Here is a 27,564-nt window from a genome sequence, read left to right as displayed (position 1 = left end):
GACACATTTTATATATTTAACAAGATTCATATAATGTAGTAGGACAAAAGAGCTCTAACTGGGTTTACAAGACTGTCTAAAATATTTATATAGAATACCATTTTTAAAAAAACCTGTAGCCACATCCACAAGATACATTGAAAACATTCGTATTCCACTTTAAGAGTCATGACTTATACGGTACCTGCAAAGAATCCTAGGAAATGTAGTTCGTTAAGGGAATGGAGAATTGTTAGGAGACCCTAAATGAACCACAGTTTCTAGGATTCTTGGGGGCAGGCAGCATTTTACCTGGAGATGCTGTGGATTGGGTTATTGTTATTGTTTTGTTTGTTATTTTGGTATGTATTTCTGCGGTTTAATATTGTAATCTACTCTGTGATCCTTGGATGAAGGGAGGTATATGAATTTGATAAATATTAAAATAAGATAAAAATTGAATCCGGCACCTTTTGTATGCAAAACACACGCTCTACCACTAAACTATGGACCCTTCCAAGGATCACAGGCATAGTAAGATGTGTAGTGACAATGAGGCACTGGGAACATTTCAGGGACCCTACATATTACTCACCTTTGAGCATTTTCACCGCAACCTTCTGGAGAGAGCCATCAGGCAGCTTCAACTGACCCTCTCTTACAGACCCAAATTCCCCTAATAAGGATCACAAGAAGAGAACAAGGTAACATTAAGCATAGTGCAACTGATTTTTAATCCAAGGGGCCATTAAGGATGGAGTGGTTAGGTAGAGGGTCTCTTCCAATGAAACACCTGCTGGAATGATTTTCAAAGAGGTAAGAGGGCAATATCACACTGAAATTCAAATCTACTCTTTCTTTCTTTCTTTCTTTCTTTCTTTCTTTCTTTCTTTCTTTCTTTCTTTCTCTCTCTCTCTCTCTCTCTCTCTCCTGGAAATATAGACAATTAAGAGCCAGCGGGAACTTAGGGCATAATTCAACCAAAGTCAGCCAAAATCAATGGAAGTTAGAAGAGCTCAGTTTTGGCTGCATTGTGTCTCTGGTTCTTTACCAGGCAATGAAATACCGAATGGTGGACAAGGACATGGTGGACAAGCAGTAAGCTAGAGCAGTCATCTCCTTTAAACCTTTCTTCAACTTTAGCCCTGGCTCTTATTGCTTTCCCCTTTTCCCCTAACAACCTTTCTGCTCTCTGTTTACCTCCCGTTCCTCTCCTTCTTTTTCATATATTTTACAAATTACTCTCTACCTTTTCCTTTGCGGAATCTCTTCCCTTATTTGACTTCTCAAGTTCCCAGGGTACCTCAAACTGCCAACCATAGCTCTACACTGCTTTTATTGGGCAGACTAAAGGATATACAGAATTATTGTTAAGACCCAGATAAAAGACAGCTTCTAGCCACATTGGGATTAATCCCAACAATGCAAGGGTGCAGAAAATGTGGTCCTCCAGAGGTTGTTGGACTACACCTTCCATCATCCAAGGCCCATTGGTCAAGCCTGCTGGGACTGATGAAAGTTGGGAGTACAACAATATATGGATGGCCACGAGTTCCCCATCCCTGGTCCAGGCTCTGGTTCACACTCACCTTTGCCTAGCATTCTTCCTAGAGTAAACTGTTGCTCCTGGATCAGGACATCTTTCAGTTTGGTCTTCAAGTCATCACTGATACCTATACTGTCCACTGGAGAAACAAGAGAGATAGAAAAAGGGGCATGAAAGCACAGAATCTCAGTAAACCTAACTGTCGCTATTCCCTAGAATCACGAGGTTTCCAGATGGTGTTGAATAAGACACTGACTTTGAAAGATGCTCATCCTTTCTACTCAGAGAGGATGTTCCTCTCTGGTATAGGGATGGGGAACCTATGGTCCTCCATATGTTGTTGGACTCAAATTCCCACCAGCCTCAGCCAACATGACTACAGGTCAGTAATAATGAAAGCTGAAGTCCAGTTAACATCTGGTTTCCCGCCTCTGGGCTACTTGTATGTCCACGATTGCTGTGACAGCAATTCCCTTTTCTAATCTTATGAAATACGAGATGCTTCAAACTTCCAGATTTATTTCCTTGCTTTGCACCACCACCCAGTGCTAAAGTTTCAGAGAATTTCTCTTAAACAGCTAACAGGAAATAAGAAAAAGTTTAAGCAGCAAAAACAAATCAGACTTGCACCAGTCCGTTTGACAGACGGCCATTTGAGAAGCAAACTGCGGATGATAAATCACAGCTGTTTGGAAACCATTAGATCTTTGAAGTTGTGGACTATCTGAACTTCCACTTGAGGTATATTATAAAGGCTATTTTGTACACTTCCGGTTTAAATTCCATATCTAGGTCATGTCTAAGGGATGTCTAAGTTGCTAACAAAAAATAAAACCAGTTAATACACTTTAAATGCTATATCAGCAGCAACCAAACCAAGATAAACTCAAGTAACATTAATTAAATGTCTGTATGAATAAGAAATGTTAATCAGTCTCCAAAAAGTGGCAAAAGAAGACCTCGGAAGCTTACTCATATAAGGTATTTCACAACATGGCTACCAAAACTAAAAAGTTGATGGTCCTTGAAGCCAGTCCTATATGCAACAGACCATGGTAATTAAAGCAGAGTTGCCCCCATTTATCTTGGATGTTGGGAAACTTATGAGAAATGAGGCTTCTTATTATTGCAGTACAGTACATCTTGATAACTTAAACAATTTGTGAAATCTAGGGCCACAATTATATGCGTGTTTATTTGGAGGTTAGCCGCACTGAAATCAATGAAACATGAAACTCAATCCTAGTCACACTTACTTGGAAGTAAGGCCCATTTTGGTCAATAGGGCTTACTCCCTAGTTAATGTGCACAGGATTGTCATTTTGTTTCTAAACCATAGTTCGGATTAGGCTAGAGAAGGAAAATATTCCCTTGCCTCCATCTCAATCCAGCAATGTATGATTTGCCTGCTGAAGAAGTCAATATACAAATTGCAGAGTTAGATAGGGGATTTTGACTATAGTATCTTGGTGGATTTCAAAGTTGCATCTGAGGCAAGATGAGTCTTTTGTCAAAGTCTGTCAGTGAGATCACTGTGTTCCTTTCTTAGTGCCTGCATGAGGAACGTTTAGTGTCTGACAGAAATAATGAGAAAATTTTGCATGGAGTAGCAGGGGAGAAAATAGCAGTTTGCCCTGAGAGCCTTGGAAACTCATCGGATCAATGGGATCTGTAGTAAAGAATCACTCAGAACATTTTACCTACATGTTGCCTCAATAAGCTCTGGGCCTTCTCTGTTGAAAGATCTCACCGCTCTGAAATGGACGACTGGATCCCCTCCCACCACACTGCCAAAGGCATGACTAAAAGAAGCAAAAAGAAGCAAAATGAAAAATCTCATTACCGAACTATCACTGGAGTGCTACAAAGGTGCATTGTTGTTCCACATACATATACAACAGCTTAGAAACTCTCTGAATTTCCAACCATTTCATCTTAGTGATGCTGTGCAAAAGGTCTGAGCTCCTTGGGCAGGCCCTTCCAGCCTCAGGTTTTCCAAAGGCTTCAGGAATGAAGAGGAGCACGGGCACAGTATCCACCCCAGCAATAAAGGAAGCTGCTTTATACTGAATACCAGGCCATTGGTACACTGTACTCAGTATTGTCTACAATGACTAACTGACAGCACCTCTTCATGGTTTCAGACTGGAGAAGGCTTCCTCAACCTCGGCCCTCCAGATGTTTTTGGCCTACAACTCCCATGATCCCTAGCTAGCAGGACCAGTGGTCAGGGATGATGGGAATTGTAGTCTCAAAACATCTGGAGGGCCGAGGTTGAGGTAGCCTGGACTGGAGCCTTCCCAGCCAGGTCTGGAGATGCTGGAGATTGAGCTTGCATGCAAAACAGATGCTCTACCACTGAATTATAATTGCATACAGAGTTCTGTGAGCTGTGTTTCTTTATCTCTCTGTATTCCTTTGCGTGGTGTTCTACCACTGAGCTACAGCAAGAAACACTGGGCCTACTGAAGCACCCACAATGCTGCTCGTTCTTGTCCAGGTTGCCAATACAGCTCCCTCTCTTCCCCTTATTCCTCCTCCCTCTACTGTCTCTAACAGCAAACTGTAGCATGATCAGAGCAGAGCAAGCTATATTGGCCAGCTGCGATGCATTATCAGGCCAATGATGGGTAGCCATGTCCCTCCAGATGTTGCTAGACTGCAATGCCCATCATCCTTGACAACTGGCCATGCTGGCTGGGACTAATGGGATTTGGAGACCAACAACATGGGGAGGACTGCAGGCTCCCTATCCTTGTGCTAGCCACTGCCACAGGCCATGGCACTTCCTTCTTGCCCTGTTCAGTTTTCCTGCTCTAAAAGCCAGCTCCACTTTGTAAATAGGAGAGGTTTCCCTCAATCCGAACTGAGTTGCTACATAGTTATGGGCAACCCTGTGATGCAATGTGGTTGCATTAATGCATCCAGATTAAGAGTTGATGATGACAAGAACTTGCCCAAAGCGAGTTTCTTTTCTTCTTTTCCGCAGCAGGATCAGTGCCAAGGCAACTGCTGTGACGAGTGCAGTAAGAATGCCTAATACTACAGGGACCCAGGATGTGCCATAGGGAGGTTGTCTCTGTCCTCCTGTGTACAAAAGAAATCCTCAGTGAGACAGTAGGAAATCACATTTAGAAAATTGCAACTCAAAGTAATCCATCTTAAAATGGGCATGTTCCACAGTGTAAGTACTCAAACATCAGAAGCAGACACATCTGCCATGTCCCAAAGAACCTGAAAAAGATGTTACAGCAATAGAGTGTACCTTGTTGTGACAGGACATCCCAGCATTTGAGTGGCAGCCACCAACCATCTTCAAAACCTAACTACAAATTCCAGGTTTGGTGAGCATATTCTGAAGATCAATGGGCTCCTTTGTGAGGAAGGGCAGGATATACACTTAGTAAATAAATAAAAATAACTAAGAGCTGAAACTCATTGCCCAAAGCCTCAACAGAATCTGATGAAGAGTTTACCTTATCCTTGCTGGGCCAGGATAAGGTTGCTACAAAATTCCAGCAAAATATAAAAGCAAGAATGACAGAATTTACATGAGTGTAGGGATGGAGGGTGCAGGGATTGCACAATTTTTTTGGACGCGTCTACTGTGGTCTGTGAAAGCAGCACTCAAGTAGTCGCTACTGAACTTGCTTTCAATCCCAGATGCAATTGCAGCAGCCTTTTAGGATTGGCCTTTAGCTATTGAAGAGAACAAGGAAATCTTAGCAGAACAAGGAACTTGTAGCAGGAATAATCTGCATACGAGCTGCCCAGGGCATAGGAAATTTCCTGTTAAAATGTGTTGTATCAGCAAAAGAGAGGGAAACTTCCCCCCTCATCTTTTGTGTATGGAGTGTTTTTCGGTTGTGGCACACAGTATTATGCAGATATTTTGGAGTGCTGTAATATAACTTATTCGTCCCCCCTCCCATTCTCTTACCCTAAGGCTGTGCAAGATAACATCCCCAGAGGCCTTCTGAATATCAGCATAAAGAAAGTGGGGGAAATTAGATTATGAAATCCGCCAATTTGTAAGCATCCCAATTTAGACTAAAGCTATAAAAGCCCTAGACATGTGATGATGAGGAAAAACTGAGCAATGCTTGTTCTTTGCCAGTCCATTTTTATTGGCTAATATACAATCTTACTAAAACTGTATCTGTAGACAGGAAAATCCATTTAGCCTCCTCAGATGCATGGATACCTGACACCATTCCACTCAGATGTCCATATCCTTAATACTGTTCCTAGCTATATTCAGCCTCACTTTTCTCCACCCAATGCTTTTCTCATAAGAGATGCTTCTAGTCACCTTTCTATTTTGTACACCTTCATGTTGATACCAGAACATTTGGGCTGTACTCTATTCTCCCTTGATTTGCTGCAATCTATTCCCTTTCCACTTACACATCTGATTTTGTGCCCTTTAAATTCCAGCAACTTTCACCTCCAGAATCACTCTAGAAAAGCTAGGAGTGGGTGGTATATTACTGCTGGGTGGTCTTTGGTCAGCCCCCTTCTCCCCCCCCCAAACCTTGCAAAATATGCTGCAATTGATCCCAAGAACATTTAAGACTGTGCAACCAACAGATGGCAATTGAGAGAGATTGACCACACTTGCACACACAAACAAAGAACGCATAATAAAATTGCACTTAAAATACAGTGGTTTTTATTTTAAAAATTTAAATTGTGGGACTAGTACAGACGGGCAGCATTTTTCACCAGGAAATGCTGGAGTAAGGTGGAATTCTATCTCAGCAATGAAGAAGCAGACAAGCAACATCATTACTGTGCTTAGTGTGAAAGGTACACACCCACAACACCAGGAGGAGAAATCAGTATTTCTGATTTTTTTGTTTCGTTTTGGCAAAAGTGGGAGGTTTGCCATCAGGAATGCACCTGTGGTGCTGGCACCAGGAACAAATGGTCTTCATTCTCTGGTCTGCTCTATATGGAGGCAGGAAGTCTCTAGCCCTTACCCTGGAATCATGCTTGCTAAAAAGAACAACAGGAAAATGTCCACTAGCTCAATATTGAACTTAACCCAAAAAAGCTCTCCATTTCCAGACTGCATCATCCTACATTAAAAATGTTTACTTCACACGTTACATGCCACTTTAAACCCACAAGTTTTGTGTGTTGGTTTAAAGTCCGAATTAGATACAAAAACTTGCACTTAGCATCACTTGCAGAAGTACCTGAGGGCCAGGCGCGTGTCATCACCTTTGGGAGTATTCCCATGTGGATTGGGGCTGTTGCATTGTGAGAACCCACATCTCTACCCCATGTTCTTGGTGGCTATTGCTAGGGGGCAGGCATGAAAGCTCCCTATTTATTATTCTTCTTCCAAAGTTAAAATGTCTCCAGTGTTCCTGTGGAAATCACAGCACGCTCCTTCAACTGGGACGGGACAAAGGCAGCCAAATGCAGTGCCTTCAAACAGACTGGGCACATTGCCATTCAGAAAAAGGACCTTCTGATGCATTAAGAACATGATTGGCATGAAGTAAATGACACAACAGTACAGTGCCAGTAGTAGTGATAGCCACAGGTGGCACTAGAAGGGGGCAGGGGAGACAAGTGCCCCACGAACAGGGAGCTGCCCCCATTTGCCTCCCCATTGCTAGACTCCGCCATTTAAAATATACTGTTATTTTTCTTTCAGAGATCTTAACATGTGGGACACAACTCACCCACCTAAAAATATACCTTGCCCCTCCTGTGCCACACATACACCCAGTTGTTTTCTGTTGCTGACACTGATGAGAGCAACAGAAAGAGCCTACTAGACCCTTCCCACAGCCCTGAAGGAACAGGGCGCAAGGCTGAGGGTGCAGGCTGAGGGTGCTTCAAATAAGAATGCATTTGGTTTCCTCAAACAGCACCATTAAATCTTTTTATAAGCTTCCCCACCCGTATGCTAACAAGCTGCCCCAGATATTTCACACGCAGTGGGAACTGGAAATGCCTATTCAGTACCAGCTAGTTAATTCTAGAAAGTAAGCAATTTTTATTTTCCACCAGGCTCAAGCGTAGAACAAAGTTTCATTATTTTTACAGATCTATAGTTTTGGTGTGTCAGCATTTCCGTAATGAAGCTTTATTTTCAAGCGTTTATAAGCTCAGCAACATACTGTGTTAGGTGTGGCTGTGACTGGGACACAAAGAAGCCTCAGGCTGAGGGAGAGGGAGAGAGAATGTGTTTTAAGTCCACTGAAATAATTGGACTTGAGAGCGCCTAACTTTGTATAAGATTGTTGCCTTCATCTACAATCTCTCAGCCCTGTTTTGACATCAGTCACATTTTCGAACCTGTGGAAGATGTTTATTTGTATTGTTTCGCTCTCTGCTATGAAGAAGAACCATAATTAGCAAAGGAAGAAAGGGTGGTTTTAAGACTAAAAAAAAAACCTGAGGGGTGTCTATGTATTTAAAGGTCTGTGAGGAAAAAAGGAACAACAATTTTGGGTAGGGATGGGGGAGGAAGCAGCACAGTGAACCCTGAAAGGGGGGAAAGTGCAATGTGGTACAAGATTTCCCAAGCTCCTTCCTCACTGCTGAATGTGCCATCCATGCACAGTGCACAGATAAGTAGGGAATCGGAAACCGTCATGCACAGGATTAAGAGTTGCAGATTTGGAGTGCCCGGTGGTAGGGAACACACTTTGCTTGCACAAGACTCCAGGTTCACTCCCAGAATCTCCAGGCAGGGCTAGGAGATAATCCTTTCAGAAACCTTTTAAGAGCCATTGACAATCAGTGTCAACAACACTGAGCTAAATGGACTGGTGTAAGACCCATTTCCTATGTTTTCAAAGAGCTTTGGCCTGCTTCACACCTTATGGAATTATTACACACAAAGCACTTCTGTATAGGCATGTACAGTGCTTTTTTTCTGGGGGGTACGCAGGGGTACGCATACCCCTAAACATTTTTTAATCTTTGTCCTTTTGTCCTTTTACTGTATTTATTTTTCCAGATTTGAACTATAAAATGGTGATTTTCTTGAGTCAAAATGAGAGTACCCCTAAACATTTTTTAAGAAAAAAAAAAAAGCACTGGGAATGTACATCCATCCATATATACACACTTTATTGTTCACAGTCAAATCCCCCACAATCCGCAAACAGAACCTTCAGCGTATAGAAATTAACACAAAACCCAGGTGTAGAGGAACCTGTAAGGATTATGAGAACTAGATTTTTCAACGCATATGCACAGATTTTTTCAACTCAGTTGCAGCTGAGTTTGTTTCGCTTTGCTTTTGCTAGATTGCTCCACGTTGTTCCGCTTCGGTCTCATTCCGTTTAAAAATGCAACACATGCAGTTGTAAGTGCTGGGAAGAGCAGAGATAGAAAAACACGGTGGCAACCAGCAGCTCATTGCAAGCACAGTACTAACAGTGATGTAATATTTTCATTGAGGAGAAGATGCAGTTATAAAAGAAGAAGCTTACAGCACATGCAACTCACCTATTAAATCTTCAGCTGTAAGCAGCAAGGGTTCACTCCAAGGCCCGCAGCCTGCTGAGTTGAGTACACACACCCTGATGGTAAGATCTCTTAAGGGATTCCACATAGTGAGGTTGGCTCTCGTCTCCTGCACGATCATTTCCCCCTGAAGCAAGCAAGCAAACAAAAACCCATTGGTGATCAGCACTCATTTGGCACTTGCTTATAATACCACACAAGGAAGCTGTAAGGCTCCCTGAATGCAGGTATACTTTTAGGCAACTCCACAATTTTCTGAACCCTGAGATTTCCCAAAACCGATTACAGTGGTACCTCTGGTTAAGTACTTAATTCGTTCCAGAGGTCCGTACTTAACCTGAAACTGTTCTTAACCTGAAGCACCACTTTAGCTAATGGGGCCTCCTGCTGCTGCCACGCCGCCGGAGCACAATTTCTGTTCTCATCCTGAAGCAAAGTTCTTAACCTGAAGCACTATTTCTGGGTTAGCAGAGTCTGTAACCTGAAGCGTATGTAACCTGAAGCGTATGTAACCCAAGGTACCACTGTATACTAATATATTGTGCCTGCATTGCTTTTTTTATTTTACTTTTATTAAAATTCCTAATAATCAGTGCAAGCTTAGCTGCAGAGGTACAATAAATACTTGAAGAGATGTGGGATTGTAATCGCTCTCTCTTTTTTTCTTTGTCATATTGTAGTGCCTACAAACTCTGTGACAGCCGCATTAGGAGAGGGGTGGGGGGTGGGGATGAAATTCTCCACTCCTTAATGAGTATGTTGCACAAAATCAAACCCAGAACAGACTGCGGATAACATATGTTACCACCTTCCAGTTTGACACAAACCCATTCCTAAGACTTGCGCGTGGCTTTTTAGGATTCATTTCCAAGCTGTCAGTCTAGAACACAGGCAGCTAATATGGTGCTGTAATGATATTTATTATTCATTACTTTTCTATATTCCACTCTTCTTCCCAAAGGAGTCCAGGGCAGCAAACAAGAAGTGATAATGACAATAACAACATATTTAAAACCATTCCAACGCAGATGCAGTCTGGGAAAGATCTCAGCTTAAAATGCTTGTTGAAAGAGGAAGGTCTTCAGTAGGCCATGAAAAGATAACAGAAACGGAGCCAGTCAAATATCTAAGGGGAGGGAATGCCAGAGGGTGTTGCTGGACTACAACTCCCATCAGCCCCAGCTAGCATGGGCAATGGTCAGGGATGATGGGAACTGGAATCCAACAATACCTGGAGGATGCCAGGTTGACTACCCCTGGTCTTGAACCTTCCCTAAGCACTAAATTTCTCATTCTGAATTAATTTTATAATTTACTTTTATAATTGATGGTACAGTGGTACCTCGGGTTACATACGCTTCAGGTTACATATGCTTCAGGTTACAGACTTCGCTAACCCAGAAATAGTGCTTCAGGTTAAGAACTTTGCTTCAGGATAAGAACAGAAATCGTGCTCTGGTGGCACGGTGGCAGAGGAGGCCCCCATTAGCTAAAGTGGTGCTTCAAGTTAAGAACAGTTTCAGGTTAAGAACGGACCTCCGGAACGAATTAAGTACTTAACCCAAGGTACCACTGTAATTTGAGATACAGCTCAAGATATTGCCTGGCAAATCTGGAACAAGGAATAGTCTGTGACAAACAGAATATGATGAATTTTATTGATCCAGAATGTATGATTAGCCTTTATCAGCTTCCTCCTGATGAATCTACTATCCAAGTTGCTCTGCCTAACACACTGGTACTCACAGGCACATTCCGGCTGAAAAAAAGTGCTGCCTTTAAAGCCTATTCAAAGCACATTCTTTCCCGCAAAGAATTCTGGGTACTGTAGTTTGTTAAGGGCTGCTGGGAATTGCAATTCTGTGAGGGGTAAACTACAGTGTCCAGAATTCTTTGATAGAAAGAGTGTGTTTCAAATGTGCATTTAAGTTATAGTGTGTACACAGCTTGAGTATATCAAATGACTAGGACAAACAACAACGGATGGTCCTCATTATCATGACCTGCTTCTGAGATCCCAGGGATGTTTGGCTGGCTTAGGTTAGAACAGAATTTGGACCATGCTCTGATCCACCAAGGCAATGTTTATGCTGCTCAGTCTGTTACCTGAGTGATGTTATCTTGACTCCACTCCAACCTGTATCCAAGGGCATTTTCCCTATGCATTTCTGGAGCCATTGTTTCCCATTCCAAAATCAGACAAGAATCTCTTTGGATAATGTGTACGTTTTGTGGAGTACTGTTTGGTGCTGTAATGGAAAGAAAATCACAACATATATCCTGTTGTTAGAGAGAGAGAGAGAGAGAACTCTCAGGGACAGAGAGGTATGGAACAGCCTTAGGGCAAAAAGCTATTTCATTTGCTAGTTCCCTTGCAAATTCACCAATGGGACTCTTGAGGTCCTGGAACATCTAAGATTCTTTTTCTCTCCTGGAATAAGCTGTGAATACTGGGAAACTCCAGCATCACCTTTATACCTGCATAAACTAGGAACACCCTCACATGATTTGCCATGAGTAAACTACAGTCTAAGGCACAACAATGGCAAAAAATTGAAGCTGATGGCTGGTTGTTTGAATCAGCCATGTGAATTATATGGTTCTTGTATTTAGTTACTACAATGGGAGATGCGGTCAAGTTGTTCAATGGTTTTTCTGCCCCAGAACTGCATAGCTTAATGGAGAAATGTTTCACTACTTCCATGAAACCATGTTCTTACCTAATCCCATGGTCTGAAAATAGACCCAGTCTGTAAAAGGGGAGCTGCCCAGTTCATTAGTGCACTGGACCCGAGCACTATAATTGGTAGAGTGCTTTAATCCTGGAAAAGCCTGGGAAAAGGAGGGGACAGGGACAACTTCTGTGGAAACGTCATCTTCCTGTAGCTCAGCCACCTGTTGCAGAAGGGAGATAAAGCAGATATGAACACACAAGCCAAATTGTCTCATGGATTTAACATAAAGTGACTCTTTTTTATGCCATAAATCTTTAGGAGAGTTGCATCCAACAAGTAATACATTTCACATAATCTTGGCTTCGAAACGTTGATATGCAATGACTAATTCTTCAAAATGCTAGAGGCTGTAAGCAAACCAAAAAACTCTAGAATAACTTCTTGGCTGGGAGACACCTGCTGGGGCATGTGGGAACATTTTGTCCCATTTAAAGGGCATCCCCTATGACCCAAGAGTTTTGAAGGTGGTTATCATCATCACCAACTGCAGCCCTCCCAAAAGCCCAGAGATACTCTTTCTGAGCCTCATGGGCACAAAACAACTCCCAGCACTTGGCATTAAACTGGTTCCTTCCGCCTCCCCACATTTTTTCTCTCTCTTCTAATTGAAGCAAGACTTCAATCAACTGCACAAATGGGAAAGCAATAAACTCCATCTGTCCAGCAACGGTATGATAGACTCTGGGAACTGCTCATTATCAACAAAACTGTCTTACAAACCAAGGATACAGAAGAAGAAAGACTATAAATGAGCTACATTTTGAAGTGACAGTTCAACAAAAAATAAACAAGCGTTCAACAAAATCCTTCAAGGCTTGCAGTTATGTGCATTTCTAGAGGAACTTAGTTGTTCGCCCTGATATAGCCCTCTGAATCTGGATTTGGCTTTGTGTGCTCAGTTAGCAGAAGGAAATACTCCTCCCATCTAACACTATTATCTTTTGCTGTTTATCTAATAAGATGCAATTTGTAGCTGTGTTCTTCCACACAGGATAATGGGGGGGTTGGATCTTGGATCCTTTTAATTTGACTTAGTACTTTTGTATGCCTAATTTTTTTAAAAAACACACACACCTGCACACTGAACTGTAGAGAGAATCTTAATCATTTTAAAAACTATTGTTTGAAAGTGATAGGATGGAATTATTGTTTTCTATGGTGAATGGCAAGGGTAGCTGGCACAGCACCCTCCAGTTCAGATAACAACTCCCATAAGCCCAGTCCAACAACATCTGGAGGGCACTACATTAACCATGCTCCTGATGTACAGTCACATTTGTTTTGTCCCATTGCCAGCTTTGGTCAAACATACAGTGCAGGTCTGTGAAGCTATAAAACCTGTTAACAACAAACAGTGGGGCGGTGTTCCTGTGTGGGCCTGACATAGGGAACTGTTGCTGTCTCCAGCGCTACCAGCAATGCTTTTTTCCTGCAGGTACTCAAGGGTATGAAGAACAGGCACCTTCCCCCCCCCCCCCAGATGTTAAAAGTGTGGGTACCACTTTTTGGCTTAAAAAACAACAACATTGCTTACAAGAATGACAAACATTCTGTCAGTTAGAGGCAGGTAGAAATATGGGTCAGTGGACAAGGGTGCCTGTAAATAAAAATCAGAGCTGAGAGGTACTCAACATTTTGCCATTCCCCAAGGCCCTATAACTGAGGGTGGCTGTCATGTTAAGCCTGACTGGAGAGTGAAATCCCTGTTTCTTTTTCCCTTCCAGCATGGGACAGAAAAGCCTGGGAAGCTTAGGAAAATAAGGCTGCCTGAGGAGGTTGAAATCTGAGCTGCTCTCGCTTTGTTCCGCCCCCCCCCCCACTTCACCGGTTGCAAAGAAAAGAAAGAAAAAAGAGAAATAGGAAGGTTGGGGGAAGGACTCAGAAGCTAGACAGATTAGCATTGTACAGTGACTGGTGGACGTGCAAACCAGGAAGAATAGGCTGTACTCGGCGGGGCAAGCGTGGCATTCCAATGCACAGGAGGAAATTCATTCTAATCTGTCAAGACAGAGCCTCTCTAGCAGAGCGGCAGCAGCAGAAATGGTGCGAGAAATAAGAGCAAAGCCGCTGTGTGCAGAGAGTCACGACTCATGTCATCATCGCCATCTCAATGGGTTCTTTTATTTCACGCAAGTAGTATGCACAAGCTCCTTCCGCAACCCTGCCGAAGCAGAAGGAAGCTGGATCACCTCAGCCGCTTGCCTTGGGCTTTTGTTAATTCCCTTCCAAGGCAGAATGCTGACAATGGTGGCAGTGCAGGGAACCCACTCTCTGACGCAATAAGCGGGGAGAGTCCAGGGAGATCATGCTGTTTTTAACCCTTCGCATCTTTTAAGGATGAACTGAATGTTGTTGGGACAGCTGTCATGATGAGCTGGGCCAAGAGCCTGGGATCCAGAGATGTCCTGTGCATAGGTGCCCCATATGCAGAAGAAGAAAAGAGTTGGACCACCCCCCTAGGCCATAAAGGGTTTCCAGGTATCTGAGTGATTCTGTGCCCCCAAGCTTTCCTCAGCAAGAAGGGTGTCAGGATCCCACCATTGGGCCCTGCAGAGAATCCCAGTGCAAATTAGGACCTGGGAGAACCGAACAAGTCCCAAACGAACGTCTTGCTTGTGCTTCCAATAATCTATCTGTGTCGTGCCCTGGTCACTGATTCTCCCTCTCTGCCACCTGGGCTCCAAGAGCAAAAGCTGCAGCAGGCACAGTGGGAATCTCAGAGTTGGCATGAAAGGTGCCTGGGTGCCCAAGTGTCACCTTGGGTGCAAAGATCAATTCAGAAAAAGCAAGAAGACTTAGCTGTGAACAAGGATCCCAGTAGATTAATCTTAGAAGGAGAAGGAGGAATTTGCAGTGAAGATACAAGCCTCTCAATCTCCTCTGGAGCCTTGCTGGGTTAACAGTTTCTTTCTGAACTCCTCTGGGCTCACTTAAAAAGTTTCAAAACTCCTTGGTTTCTGCTTCCGCACTAGGTGCCGACTATGGGCAAAGAGAACTAGTCTGGGACTCTGCCTGGGCAAGAGTGATCTTTATTGGTTCTGGCTGGTAGTTCTTGCTTGACAGCTGTGCCTATGACTCATCTCTGACAACAGCACACCAGAGAACAGCGTGAATTGGTTCACTTGGAAGATCAGTTAAATGGACCAACTTGACATGATGAGAGAAAACGTGAGTTAAAAGGAGCTGGCCTTACTAAAGCGGTTGCATAATTGCTTCACCACGTCTGCAGTTTAAGCCTTACTTACTGTGTGATCTCCCCAACACCCATTGTTCAGCGGTTGCAGTGGCACTGCAAATGTAGGGCAAGTTGCCAACCAAGCACTTGTCGAGCAAGCATAAAACTACCTTACTTGCTGGACAATGCACAGAATCCACTCAGCTCACGTTCTAAACACCGAAATTCAGTCACAGAATCAAAGAATTGTAGAGTTGGAAGGGATCCTGAGGATCATCTTGTTCAACCCCCTGCAATGCAGGAATATGCAGGTGTGCATTTGTTTCAAACTGCTGTGCAACCCGCAATAAAGTACCAATCAATGAACTGCCATTTAGGCTTGCATGTTGCCAACTCAAAAATATGTAAAGTCACCTCCAGAATGTCAGACAGGAGGGATTCAAGCACATACTGGAAATTTAAAAGTGCAACAGATCCACTAAAACAAACAAACAAACAAACAAACAAACAAACAAACAAACACACTTTTCACATGAAGAAGAAATCCACTGAAAAGTTTGGGATGAACTAATGATTAATGGGAAGATGTACAAACACTGGTCAGTAAAATCAGAATGAATGCTCATTGTTGCATACCTGCAAACCTATCACAAGAGATGCCCAAAAAAGATCAGCCACAGGTTTCACATAAGCTTTATGCAAGAAAATCTAGATGAATCCTCAATAAATAGGTTATCTGGAGGAGCTGTAAGTTACATCAGAAGTTAAGACTTCTCTGGGCACTAAAGCTGAGGCACGTGGGACCACAGGTTTAGTCTCATGCCAGCACTGAACACTGGGGAAGGACTACGTAAAATATGTATAGTATCAATATAGGGAACAACAACAATAACAACAACAATTTTATTATTTATACCCCATCCATTTGGCTAGGTTTCCCCAGTCACTCTGGGTGGCTTACACCTTATATAAAAAATTGTAAAACACCAGAGGCAGAGATTACATATACTTTATTAGTCATTGGATGCAGTCCTTTTAAAAATAGCAGAAGTCTCTTGACCATCAATAGGACAGTTCCCCAAATTAAAAATAAAATGGGACATTATGTATTTTATTTTGCCTATGAACGCATGGAATATGTACTACTAGAACTTACAAGTGGGATTCATCAGCGTGCCTGAGAAATGGCTCTGTGCATGTACCATCACACAGCACTCCTCCATGCAAGGGGAGAGGGATTCAAATTGGTCCAGGTTCATTCTGTGCATGGGAGAGCTCTATGCATGCACATCGTATCATCACTGTACAGCAAACTAGAACTTTGCAATGACACTTGATTATCTTCCTATGCAGGGTCTTTCCAAGACAGTAGTTTATTTTGGTCCATGCTGCTCTGGTCACAAATTAAGCACTGCATCCTTTGAGGCCAGTTGCCCACAGAATTTCTGGGTAGAAAAGCCCTGCCTCCAGGGTCCCAGACATGCAAAGCAAGGGGCTATCTAGCAAAACATTTCCTGGGTTTGACTATTTGCTTTGGCCAAGGAGGTATTATGCACGTATCACATACCTGAACTGTACAAGAATGAAGTGGAGAACGGCCATCAAATCCTGGCAGCCAAGTGATACTGGCATTGTTGCTGGTGATTTGAGTTACTGTCACATTGAGAGGTGGAAAGGGGAGAGCTGAAAAAGAAGGACGGATGCTGTTTAGCATATGTAGAACTGAGCAGATATTTATATGGAAATGTGCAGATGCTACAGTCTGGGAATTTGGATAAGGTCCCTGAGAGGTGCTAATCAAGCTTTGTATGAACAGGGGTGGCTTGCACATGGCATTATAAATCCTGATTAACACTGAATAACTTATTCTCTTTATTCAGTGTTTGGTATTTAAACAGATATAGCAAACACAGAACATTTGACACAGGCACTTCTCAAAACATTCTGCTGTGGAATCTGAGATGCAAGCAGTGCTAGCCTGAAGTTCCTAAAACCTTTGCATAGCATCTCTCTTGTCAGAGGAGCAGGGGTGCTGGAACGTGGAAGCAAAGCCTAGTCCTTTTAATAGGCAGATGGTAGAACTCATATGCTGGGAGTTGATTTCCACTAATTCCTATTTTAAACACCGAAAGTATACAGGTTTGGGTTTGGGGTTTTTTTTTTAAAAAAGAATTCCAAGTAGATCTAGGTATGTTTGGGCCAATTTCATAAAACAAATGCAAACTTGTCTTATTCCTCGTATTAAACAACCACTACAATGTCATTCTGGACCCAAAGCAGTTGGGTGTCGTACATTCACATATGTATCCATGTGGCTTACCAACGTTTAAATGCTTTAGTGCTAAGCCAAAATCCATTCTTTTTGTTGCACTTATACGCCACTCTGAAGCTCAGAGCTCACATGAGGCTTCCAAGCAGCTCACCAGGCCGAGACTCGCTTAGCTTTAAAGGAGTAATCACATCATTTGCCTTTACAGTACTTAAACTTAAAATCTAGGCTCACATGGGAGAAAAACAGGAGAAGCCTACTGCGGAACCAGGTACAGTGCTGAACCAGCCAGTGGTGAAGGAGGAATGGCTGATGTTGCAAACAGCTAATACTTCAGAGATGTGAAACACAGAAGAGGCTTGAGATTAGTGTACAAGTCAAACCACAGGTTGTGAATCCTGCAGAATTTTAAAGTCCATCTGATGGACTTCCAGGTCCATATAATATGTACACCAACTGAAGCTACTGAACACTCTTCATACTCCATGTAGGATGTGTTAGTAATTTAATCTTGAAGTGACCAGGTCTTGTGTAACTGTGCCATGATCAAAATTTTTAAAAAGCTGGAGTTGCCACAGATGAAGCTGGTCAAGATCACAGCTTCCTCCTGCCGCATCTCTTTCCAGGAGCCAAGCTGGGTTCAGAATCACTGAAATCTGTTCCAGATTTAGATTTGGAGCATGGGAGGTGGTGCAGTGGGCTCAAAGGGGAAGGGAGAATGAATGGAAATTGCCTCTCTTTCTCTTACGTTAGCAGATGCCTCTGCAGAATGGCATCCTTGGACTTCACCCAGAGGATTTGCACTTGGGAAAAACGACATGTGTGCATATGACTCCCTGCTTTGAGCCATCTGCAATGTCTTCCTTGGCTTGTTTTGTTGTCTTTGAACCACGTCAGCCCAGGCTGTTTGCCCTTCGCTTCTTTTACTGCTCTGGCCCTCGCTCCTCTGATTTACTCCCAATCTTCTCACTCCATATGTTCCCTCCAGCCCACCCCTTCCCTGCTCCCGTCATCTCCTGCTCCCACTCTTGGCTCAGCAGTTCCATTCATGCTGCCACTTTCTCTTGAAATGGTTTCCCACACCATGCCAAGATCCTTCTCCATAAATCCACTTTGCCCTTATTCTCCGTTTTGTTTCCTTGCAGCGCTGTCCTTTGTCTTGCTTCAAAGATTGGTAAACATGGCTATAAACTCTACCTATATGGCCCTAAGAGGCAGCATCTCTTTATCTCTCAGCAAGCTTCTAGGGAGAAGGAAGAAAGGTGTTCTTGCGGGGGGCACTAGGGGGCGCATTGGAAGATGGCCGACAATACCATCTCTCCGACCCACACGGGGTAATTAAGAGGCTGTTATGGGAGTAGGCAGCCTCCCTTGTTGCCCCAAGGAAATGGGGAACACTGCCCTTGCCTGCTGTGCCCATAAATCACCCCCTAATTCAAAAGAAGGGGGTGAGGGCCCTAGGCAGAATGCCCCCGTGTGGACATCGGCTCTCCTGGACGCTGTCTCTGATCGCGCACTAGTTGCAGCAATTTGGAATAATTAATTACAAAAGAAGCAAATGCACATATTTCAAGTGAAGAAGGGGAGTGAAGTCTGCTACTTTAAGTGACCACTGCGAAAGAAGACGACGGGCTGGAGAAACAAGAATACTTTACGATGAAGATACACCAAAGGCAGGGTATGTTGACAATGGGGCTGAATGGGGGGGGGAAACCTTTTTTACTTTCCTTCTATGTGATTTACAAGAACCCCTCCTCATTAGAACCGTCGGTTGAACTGACCCAAGTAGGATGATTAAGGTCTGTGTGGAGATAAACTTTAACCAAAAGTATGCTTTATGGAGACCGAGAAGCAATAAGAGCTTTTGGGAATGGTGCAGCAATTAATTCGGAGTCGCCATCTTGCCAAAGGATTTACAGCCAGGAGGAAGAACGGATTTGTTTTCAGACTGCATTCCTAGTGAATCTCCTCAGAGGTTTTGAGAAAGGAGGCAGATTGGTGAAGATTAATGACGCTAAGACTGTTTTGATGTATGGAAGTGATGTTATATGGAAAACGTCTGGATATGGCTACTGGATAAAAAAAAATATATCCACGCAGGATTACAAACTGTTCTAACCAGCTTGCGGAGACTATCAGAGGTCACAAAGAGAAAGGAAAAATATATGAAAATAACAACAAGAGATGTGGAAAAATAATAAGAAAGGACTGGATAGTACTGTGAACATCATAAGGTTAGATTTGTGGACATTAAAACAGCAGTAAGAAGCAAGAAGTTGATTGGATCCCTTCGGAACTTGAAATATGGGTACCCCCAACAAAAATTTAAAATTCGGCTGTGTAATTTGGAATTTATGTAATTTGGTTTGATTTTATGTGATTGGTCGGTTAATAAAAAATTATTCTTAAAAAAGAAAGAAAGGTGTTCTTGCAGCTTGCCCTGAACGGAATAGAAGAGTGCTGCTGCGCCCACCTTCTGCTTTTGGGTTTCCCATACACATCAGGTTGGCTCCCGTAAGAACAGAATGTAGGACTGCATAGGCCTTTGGACTCGTTCATCTCTCCTTACATTCTTAACTGCCAAATGTTTTGTCACCAACATGTGTGACAGTGCAATCAGTCCCAGTTCTGTTTGGTAACAATGGTCCGTTATGTTGAGGGTGGACACGGTGCAGTATATTCCTCGGAATGTACAAAGAACTCTGCTGCATCAAGCCAAAGTTCCGTCAAGGCCAGAAATTTGTTTCAACAGTATCCAGCTTCTGGAAGGAGTATGTAACAACACTTTGCATGTAGAACACCACAGGTTCAACCCTGGGTTTCTCCAGTGATAAACAAGACACAGATGCATAGGATGTTGCCTTCAGATTTAACTGTCCATCAAACTAAGTATTATCTACTCCAGGGTTTCTCAAACTTGGGTCTCCAACTGTTGTTGGACTACAACTCCCATCATCCCTAGCTACCAGGCCCAGTGATCAGGGATGGTGCCAATTGTAGTCTAAAAACAGCTGGAGAGCCAAGTTTGGGAAACCCTGGTCTACTCTGACTAGCAGCAGCTCCCAAGGATCTCGCGCGAAGATTTCACCATTACCTGACATCCTTTTTCCTAAGATGCCAGGGAATGAATCCGAGACCTTCTGCATGCAAAGCATTTGTCCCACCATTAAATTATGATCTCTTTACAACTGTTAACAAATTCGAGTAACTTAGCATATCCAGGTGATGCAGGAAGTAACAGTAGTTGAGGGCTCCCACCATCCCAGACTGTTGTCTATGCCGGCTGAGGCTGATGGGAACTGCAGTCTAACAACATCAGGGGGGCATCACATTGGATATCCTTGGTATAAGGTCAAGGAAGCCAAAGAGCCCCACAGGTGCAATTTGAAGACTGCAGATGAACCACCATCAGCATCCAATGGCTGCTGGGTAGCTGATATGAGCTGCAGTCTCCAGCTGTTTGGTTCAGAAAGAGAGCCTGAGGATGAGGAAGGATATTGATTTCAAACTGAAGAGATGATTCACCTCACCTGGCCTCCTCCAGGAATTTATGTCAGGAGGAGGAGAAGCCAGGGAGCTTACACCATCAGCTCTTGAAGGAACCAACAATAGTCTGAAAGAGTCTAGGTGGGGAAGCCCCTCTCCACCGTCTGAGGGATTACCAAAAGATCTGCTGATGAGAAGCCCAGGCCTGAGGACTCACGCCAGAAGCATCAAAGACCACCAATGGCCTGGGTGAATTCAGTTGGAACAGCTCCTTCCTCATTTTCACAGTGCTGCTTATCAGACCTATATGGCCTGTGAAATACACTGATGTCAGAACAGGAAGTTCACCTCCTGCAAAAACCGCCATCAGTCTGAGAGAATTCTACTGTTTTATTGTTTTACCTTCTGAATCTTTTATTTTGTATTTTAAATGGTCCGAGTGGACAATACTGGGGGAAGACACAACAATGGTTTGACTCAGTGGCCACATTCCAATGGTGGGCAGAGCAAAAACAAACAAATAAACAAAACAAAAAAACGCAAAGCCATTTTTTTAAAATGAGGGGAGAAAGAAACAGCCCTTTGAAAATAAAGGTTCTGATAATCCTCATCCACAACAATGCACCCATATAAAATGAACTAATCGCATTTTGCATTGCTAAAAAATATGACCAACCAACCAAAACAAAGCTGTAGATTTGCCCTAAAAATAAGAAAGAGCGTGAGTCCCTCCTGGCCTGCAGCTACTTTAGCTTCTTATGAGGGGAGGAAACACCGCAGGAAAGTAGCAGTTGTGAAAGGAACAAAAATTATTAATAGGGCTCCAAATTACCAGCTTTAAATGAGAGCTTTGGCACTGCAAAGCACAGAAATCCACAGAAGCATAACATTCCTGAAATTTAATTGCCCTCACGGTGATCTGCCTCCTCCTGTTCTCTGCAGTTCACGAGATGCCAATGTATTGCGCGGGGGGGGGGGGAGAGTGTGGGTGTGTGGGAGGGGAGAGGAGAAAAGACAGGAGAAGGTTTGGGGTAGTATTTTTGCTACGAAGGCATCAAACTTGTGCAGAAAAGGAAGATTTCCCTGTTCATCCTCTGCAGATGACATCACTGTGGCCCACCTTCCTCCCACAAACAGTTCTGATGCCCCGGTTCAAGGAAAATCTGCGATTTCGTGTCACATCTTCCCTTCCTGTGCCAGTTGGGGTTTGGTTTTGATTGCAAATTTTGCTGCAGGGACACAGGCCCGCATACCAAACAGTGAGCACAGTGCTTTATTTCATTTGCTGAGAAGAGAGGGAGAAGGCACTGCTGGAAAGCAGCTCAAAACTGTTCCTGTTGGGGGGGTGGGTAGAAGGGAGGCAGGCAGGCAGAGAAGGAGGGAGAAACAGGAACTGTTTTTCCCTACTTTCTTCCCACTCCTGACAGTCCATTCAATTTCCTTCCCTGGAAGAACAGGGAAGGATCTCTCTCACCTTTAATCTGCACAGTGGCCGTCCGGGATGAAGACAGTCCCTTTATGTTGTGGGCTTCGCAGGAGAAAACTGTGCTTTGATTAATACCTGGAATACAGCCAAGAAGTGGGAGAGCAGGAGGGGAAGGGGGAGAGAGAGGGGGGGAAAAAAAATAAGAAACCAGCACACAAAACTGCTGTACAGTATAATAATCCCCCAGCTTCAACCTCAAGCAGAATTTCAATTATGTTTGACATGCAGCTCAGACTCTTTCTCTCTATGTGCAACTTTTGGGGGCTGAGCTGGAAGCGGATCAAACTCACATGGATTTGGGTGTAATTAACATGTCAATCGGTTTTTTCTTTTCTTTTTATAAAACAGAAGGAATGTGGCACAGAGAAGCCTGCACTGGAAGCTCCTTCTGCAAAATATGAAAGGGAAGGGCAGGAATGGGCTGGGGGGAGGGCAGCCCAAGTACTAGGCTGTTAGCTCTCCCATTGTTGTTATCTCACTGCTGTCCTTGGCCGGACTCTCTCCTATTGTTTTGCTGCTCTTAAGTTAAGGCTTGTATACTCTCCATCCCTTTGTTCGTGCAATGCCTAGGAAAAGAGGATGCTTGGCCTGGCCAAGGTCTCTGGCTGATTTCAAATTATACCCTCGACCTCCACTAGAAACAACAGGCACCTCTGTGTCCAAAGGCATGATGACTACATTGCAGCTTGATTAACGCCACTGAGATTCCACAACTCAGTGGCAACAGGATTATTTAATCGGCAGTCACAGAAATCAGTGCTTTTGTCTCCATCATAATGAAGTGCTCCTTGTAAGCATTTACACACAAATGTAGCATTCTTCCAAGGGCACACTAATTGTGTCCTCTGGGAAAGAGGTCACTAGCTGCAGTTAACAAATTACTATTTCCTATTTTCAGCTTTGCGCTTTTTATTGGGGAATGCATGTACACACCATTAATGTGTCTGTGTAATGTTGGTCTAAGAGTCTAGAAACACACGGTAGGTTTCTGGTTGTTAATATGGGCATGAGTCTGGAGCGTACAAAGCTGCAAAACTGGTACCTCCCCAACCAGCAAAGACAAAAACACAGGGCTGGGGGAACCAATTCCCATTAGGCCCAGTCAGCGTGGGCAAATGACCAGGGATGATGGGAGTTGTAGTCCAGCATCTGAGGGGCCAAAGGTTCCCCAGCCCCACAATAGCACAACTTTTCCTGCATCTGTCTTTTGTCAAGTTTAGTAGTTATATACAGTACTTTGGAAGGGGTCGCGGAGGGAGAGGAATCCAGCCTTCATTTAATCCCAGAGTTACACTTCAGGTAAACGTTATTTTTCATGTGGGCAGCAGCAGAAGACTAAATGTCTGAAAAGGGATTTTGGTTTTGTCTGTACACCAGAATATGAGTGTTTATATAAATAGTCTTTTAAAATTGAGGGTTTCAACACAAGGCAGAAAACCGCCCTTTCAGATTGTCAAAACTGAAACAATAACAACATTCAGATGACAATGGCCCCCATTTAGACTACACCAAGTACTACATTTGAACCAAGGCCTTCAAATCAGGTCCCTCCATTTTGTAGGGTTACCACATGTTGAAAAGTGAAAATTCTGAACAGAAAAGTTGTTGAGGTTGTTGGTTTTTTTTTTTTTAGTTTTGCCCAAAGTTGTTGAGCTTTTTTTAAAAGTAATGCCAAAATCTACACTTCTGACATGGGTTGCCATACATCTGAAGAGCAATTCAAAATGGCTGCAGACAATCTTCTCACCCAGAGGAACCATAAATACCAGGCTTTCTCTTTGCTCAAAGAAAGTGCTGGTAGCAAGTGAGCTATATGAGGATCTCTGGACGAGCAACAATGTCTCAAGGTGCCTGTAATTATGACAGGACTGAAGGTTGCTCAGCCAGGAAGGGAATACTTATTGGAATGTTTACTTTGCCCTTTAACACACATAGGGATTAAGTGATAAAGAACAAGGCCTCTGGAATGCCACCTAACTCAGCATTATTGACATCCTGCTCACAGGAAGCACAAAACTGTTGTTTAGAAAAACTGGGTCCTTAGCCTGGACTCAGATGACTTTGAGAGCTAACGATAGGTTTCTTTTTCAATGTATTATTCTGTTTTTCAATATTATTATTTTAAGGGCTAGTTTACTTTTTATGTCTCTAGTTTTGTGAAAGACAAAACGATTATCTCAAATTAAAAAGCGGAATTGGGAGACTCCTGGTGAAGCTTGCCAGAGAAATGATTCTGAAGTTTCTATCTGAGCTTTTGCCTGCTTCACTGTCCTTGGTACGGGACAAACCAGAGTCTGAAACAGTAGCTGAGGCTGCATTTTAGGAGCGTGATGCACTGACAAAGCATGTCTGAAGTAAGCTTGCATTATCCTTGCTGAAAATTAATAGTAGGAGTGGAAGATCAAACGATGGAGAGAGATGACAAGATACATTTTAAAACACAGGGTGATATATTCTGGCTGATAACAGATCGAGCAATACTAAGAGCATTGCTTTTTTTGACAGTGGTAACACCCAAAATGTCCCCAGTGTTTTCCAGGTACAAAAAGAAAATGCAGGCACTTTGCTCTAAGGAAGGTGCAGCAATCCAGCGTTTGAAGATAAATCAACTGACTGCTGAAATGTTGGCCCTGCCCCACTTCCCCACCCCCTAGGCTAATTATTATTTCCTTTAAACATTTTGCTGCTCTTTCCTGCAACACCAGCTCCCCACACCCACACGCTTCTTCTTGCATGCCTCAGGAACTGCGTGACCCAGAGATAGCACACGCAGGTTCACCTTTTGATCCTTCCTCTTCCCTTCAGAGAAAGAACCTACATGCAAAGCTCCATGACCCTTCTTTCTTGAGAACACAAATGTCAGTCCTATAACTTATAAAAATCAATTGTTTATGTTGCTATCAGCAGCCAGATTGGTAATACAGTGGTACCTCGGGTTAAATACTTAATTCGTTCCGGAGGTCCATACTTAACCTGAAACTGTTCTTAACCTGAAGCACCACTTTAGCTAATGGGGCCTGCTGCTGCCGCTGCGCCACCGGAGCACGATTTCTGTTCTCATCCTGAAGCAAAGTTCTTAACCTGAAGCACTATTTCTGGGTTAGCGGAGTCTGTAACCTGAAGCATATGTAACCTGAAGCATATGTAACCCGAGGTACCACTGTATCCCAATACTGGAAAGCATCAAAAGTTCTATTTGCTAATGTATGTAACATTGCTTCATCTGAATGTCTGGTCAGACAAAAACATGTAGTCTGGGCCGAAGCCAAATTGAGCAGTTTTGATGCGGACTGGTCTCTATTTTTTTATTATTATTATTATATAAATACTCCTCCCATGACTCAGTCCTTGTTGTGGTTGGTCTACATACATTCATCTTAAAAGCTTGACTGTATGTAACTGCATCTCTGTGATTTGTTTTATACTGAAATGCTGTTTCTGTTTTTATGGTTATGTGTTAGTTTGTACACATAACCTGTGTGTGTATTTGTGTGTGTGTTTGCTTTCCATGCATGCTACATCTATCATGGGCTTTCATGCAAACTGCACTTGCTGAAATTCCTTCCTCTACCCAACTTATTAAAGCTGCAGGAGGCCTGCCTTCGAACTCACCATCCTAACTGCTGTTGTTTTGGGATAAAGGAGATCATAATAGTGAGGGTACATGCAAGAAATCTGATGACTCAGTAGGATCAACCCTTTGTCTATGACTTTAGGACAAAATGGGGGAGAAAGTTTCTGGTGAAAGTTTTTGTCACGTTACACTGCTGAGTGAGTACCAAGTCCTTCCTCTACTCCTTTCAGTACGAAGGTCTGGGAAGGTTGTATAGCTAGACCATAGAGTTCTAACAAGGTTCATTCAACTGCATAGGAATGTTTCAGTAGCTGCGAGTTTCCCATTGCTGCTCTGTTCTATTATATTTCCCTTCAGCTGCAATGGGGCTTTCTTTTAGCCATGCTGGAGGAAACAGAAGCACTCAGAACAGCTTAAGGCATTAGAACTGATAAACCAATTGGAAAAAATTAAAATCTGTTAACAAGAATATACACCAAGAAGAATACCTAGAATGAGTGGAGTATGTTTTTTTGAGAAGGTGTACCGTATTTTTCGCCCCATAGGGCGCACCGCCCCATAGGACGCACCTAGGTTTTTTTTGGGGGGGGGGGGAATAAAGAAAAAAAATTTATTTCCCCCCTAGGCGCGGGGCTGGCACGGGGGAAGCCGGAGCTTCCCCCAATCCCAGCCCCGAGAACAGCCTGCTATCTGCAAGCCTAGGGACGCCAGCAGTAAGTCGCGCCGGTCTCCCCAGGCTTCGGAATGCAGGCAGCTCTGCGCAGCCATCGGGAGGCAGGCGCGACTTCACGCCCCGCTCCCGATGGCTGCGCAGAGCTGCGCTCACCCCCGGACTGCAGGCAGCTCTGTGCAACCCTTGGGAGGCGAGCGCGAAGTGGCGCCGGTCTCCCGAGGCTTGCACAGAGCTTCCTGAAGCCTGGAGAGCAAGAGGGGTCGGTGCGCACCGACCCCTCTCGCTCTCCAGGCTTCAGCGAAAGCCTGCATTCGCCCCATAGGACGCACACACATTTCCCCTTCATTTTTGGAGGGGAAAAAGTGTGTCCTATAGGGCGAAAAATACGGTATTTGTTCTGCGGTTATCTAGTTTGCCCCACATGGAAATTTTACCAAAGATAACCTCATCTTTGGTGACCTCTACTGTATACAGTCATACCTTGGTTTTCGAACAGTTTGGTTCTCGAACATTTTGGCTCTCGAACCCTGAAGTGAGTGTTCCGGTTTGCAAACTATTTTTGGAAGCTGAACGTCCAACGGGGCTTCTGCGGCTTCCAATTGGCTGCAGGAGCTTCCTGCAGCCAATCAGAAGCCGCACTTTGGTTTGCGAATGTTTTGGAAGTCGAACGGACTTCCGGAACGGATTCTGTTTGACTTCCAAGGTATGACTATACTAGATACTCACTTGCTTTTTAGTCTCACGTAACACCAGCGACATGACACTGGTGCAATTTATATGGTCTCTTCATCAGCCACTCCACTCCTTTTCTAAGGCCCTTATTTATCCTAGGAGGAAGCCTTACCTGGCACATTTAGGGTGGAGGGGGAGACATCGGAATGACCAACTTTGGAATCGCCCATCCACCAGACAATTGTTACCGGCTCAGGTGGGCCAGCTGCAGCACAAAATAGTTGGAAAGGAGTATTGGGGATTACAGACAGATCTTCTGGCTCAGCAGTGAAGTAAGGAACACCTAGAAGAACAAAGCATAAATGTTAGCAGTGGGAGAGTTTTCATTATGATGTGCTGAAACCATTTCTTTAAATTCTTTCACAGTAGTTTGTACAGAACATTGGCTGCCAGGGCTCTAAAAAAAACCACACAT

At 43.6% G+C, this 27,564-nt stretch overlaps 1 protein-coding gene across 2 annotated transcripts in view; it reads right to left on the bottom strand.

Moving 5' to 3' along the window:
- The window catches only part of TYRO3 (TYRO3 protein tyrosine kinase), a 63,468-nt gene that overhangs the window by 11,644 nt on the left and 24,260 nt on the right, over positions 1-27,564 (bottom strand). For both annotated transcript variants that reach the window (XM_080996549.1, XM_080996548.1), the window contains exons 4-13: positions 27,262-27,432; positions 22,159-22,245; positions 16,497-16,612; positions 11,740-11,914; positions 11,126-11,268; positions 9,002-9,146; positions 4,483-4,612; positions 3,230-3,327; positions 1,569-1,664; positions 575-655 (exon numbers count right to left, since the gene is read on the bottom strand). In XM_080996549.1, coding sequence (XP_080852675.1) covers positions 575-655; positions 1,569-1,664; positions 3,230-3,327; positions 4,483-4,612; positions 9,002-9,146; positions 11,126-11,268; positions 11,740-11,914; positions 16,497-16,612; positions 22,159-22,245; positions 27,262-27,432 — 1,242 coding nt within the window. The remainder of the gene's footprint in view (positions 1-574; positions 656-1,568; positions 1,665-3,229; positions 3,328-4,482; positions 4,613-9,001; positions 9,147-11,125; positions 11,269-11,739; positions 11,915-16,496; positions 16,613-22,158; positions 22,246-27,261; positions 27,433-27,564) is intronic.

Source organism: Podarcis pityusensis (genome assembly GCF_964106645.2).
Source record: "Podarcis pityusensis genome assembly, chromosome: 1".
Lineage (NCBI taxonomy): Eukaryota > Metazoa > Chordata > Lepidosauria > Squamata > Lacertidae > Podarcis > Podarcis pityusensis.
This window is presented reverse-complemented; position numbering and strand designations above follow the sequence as displayed.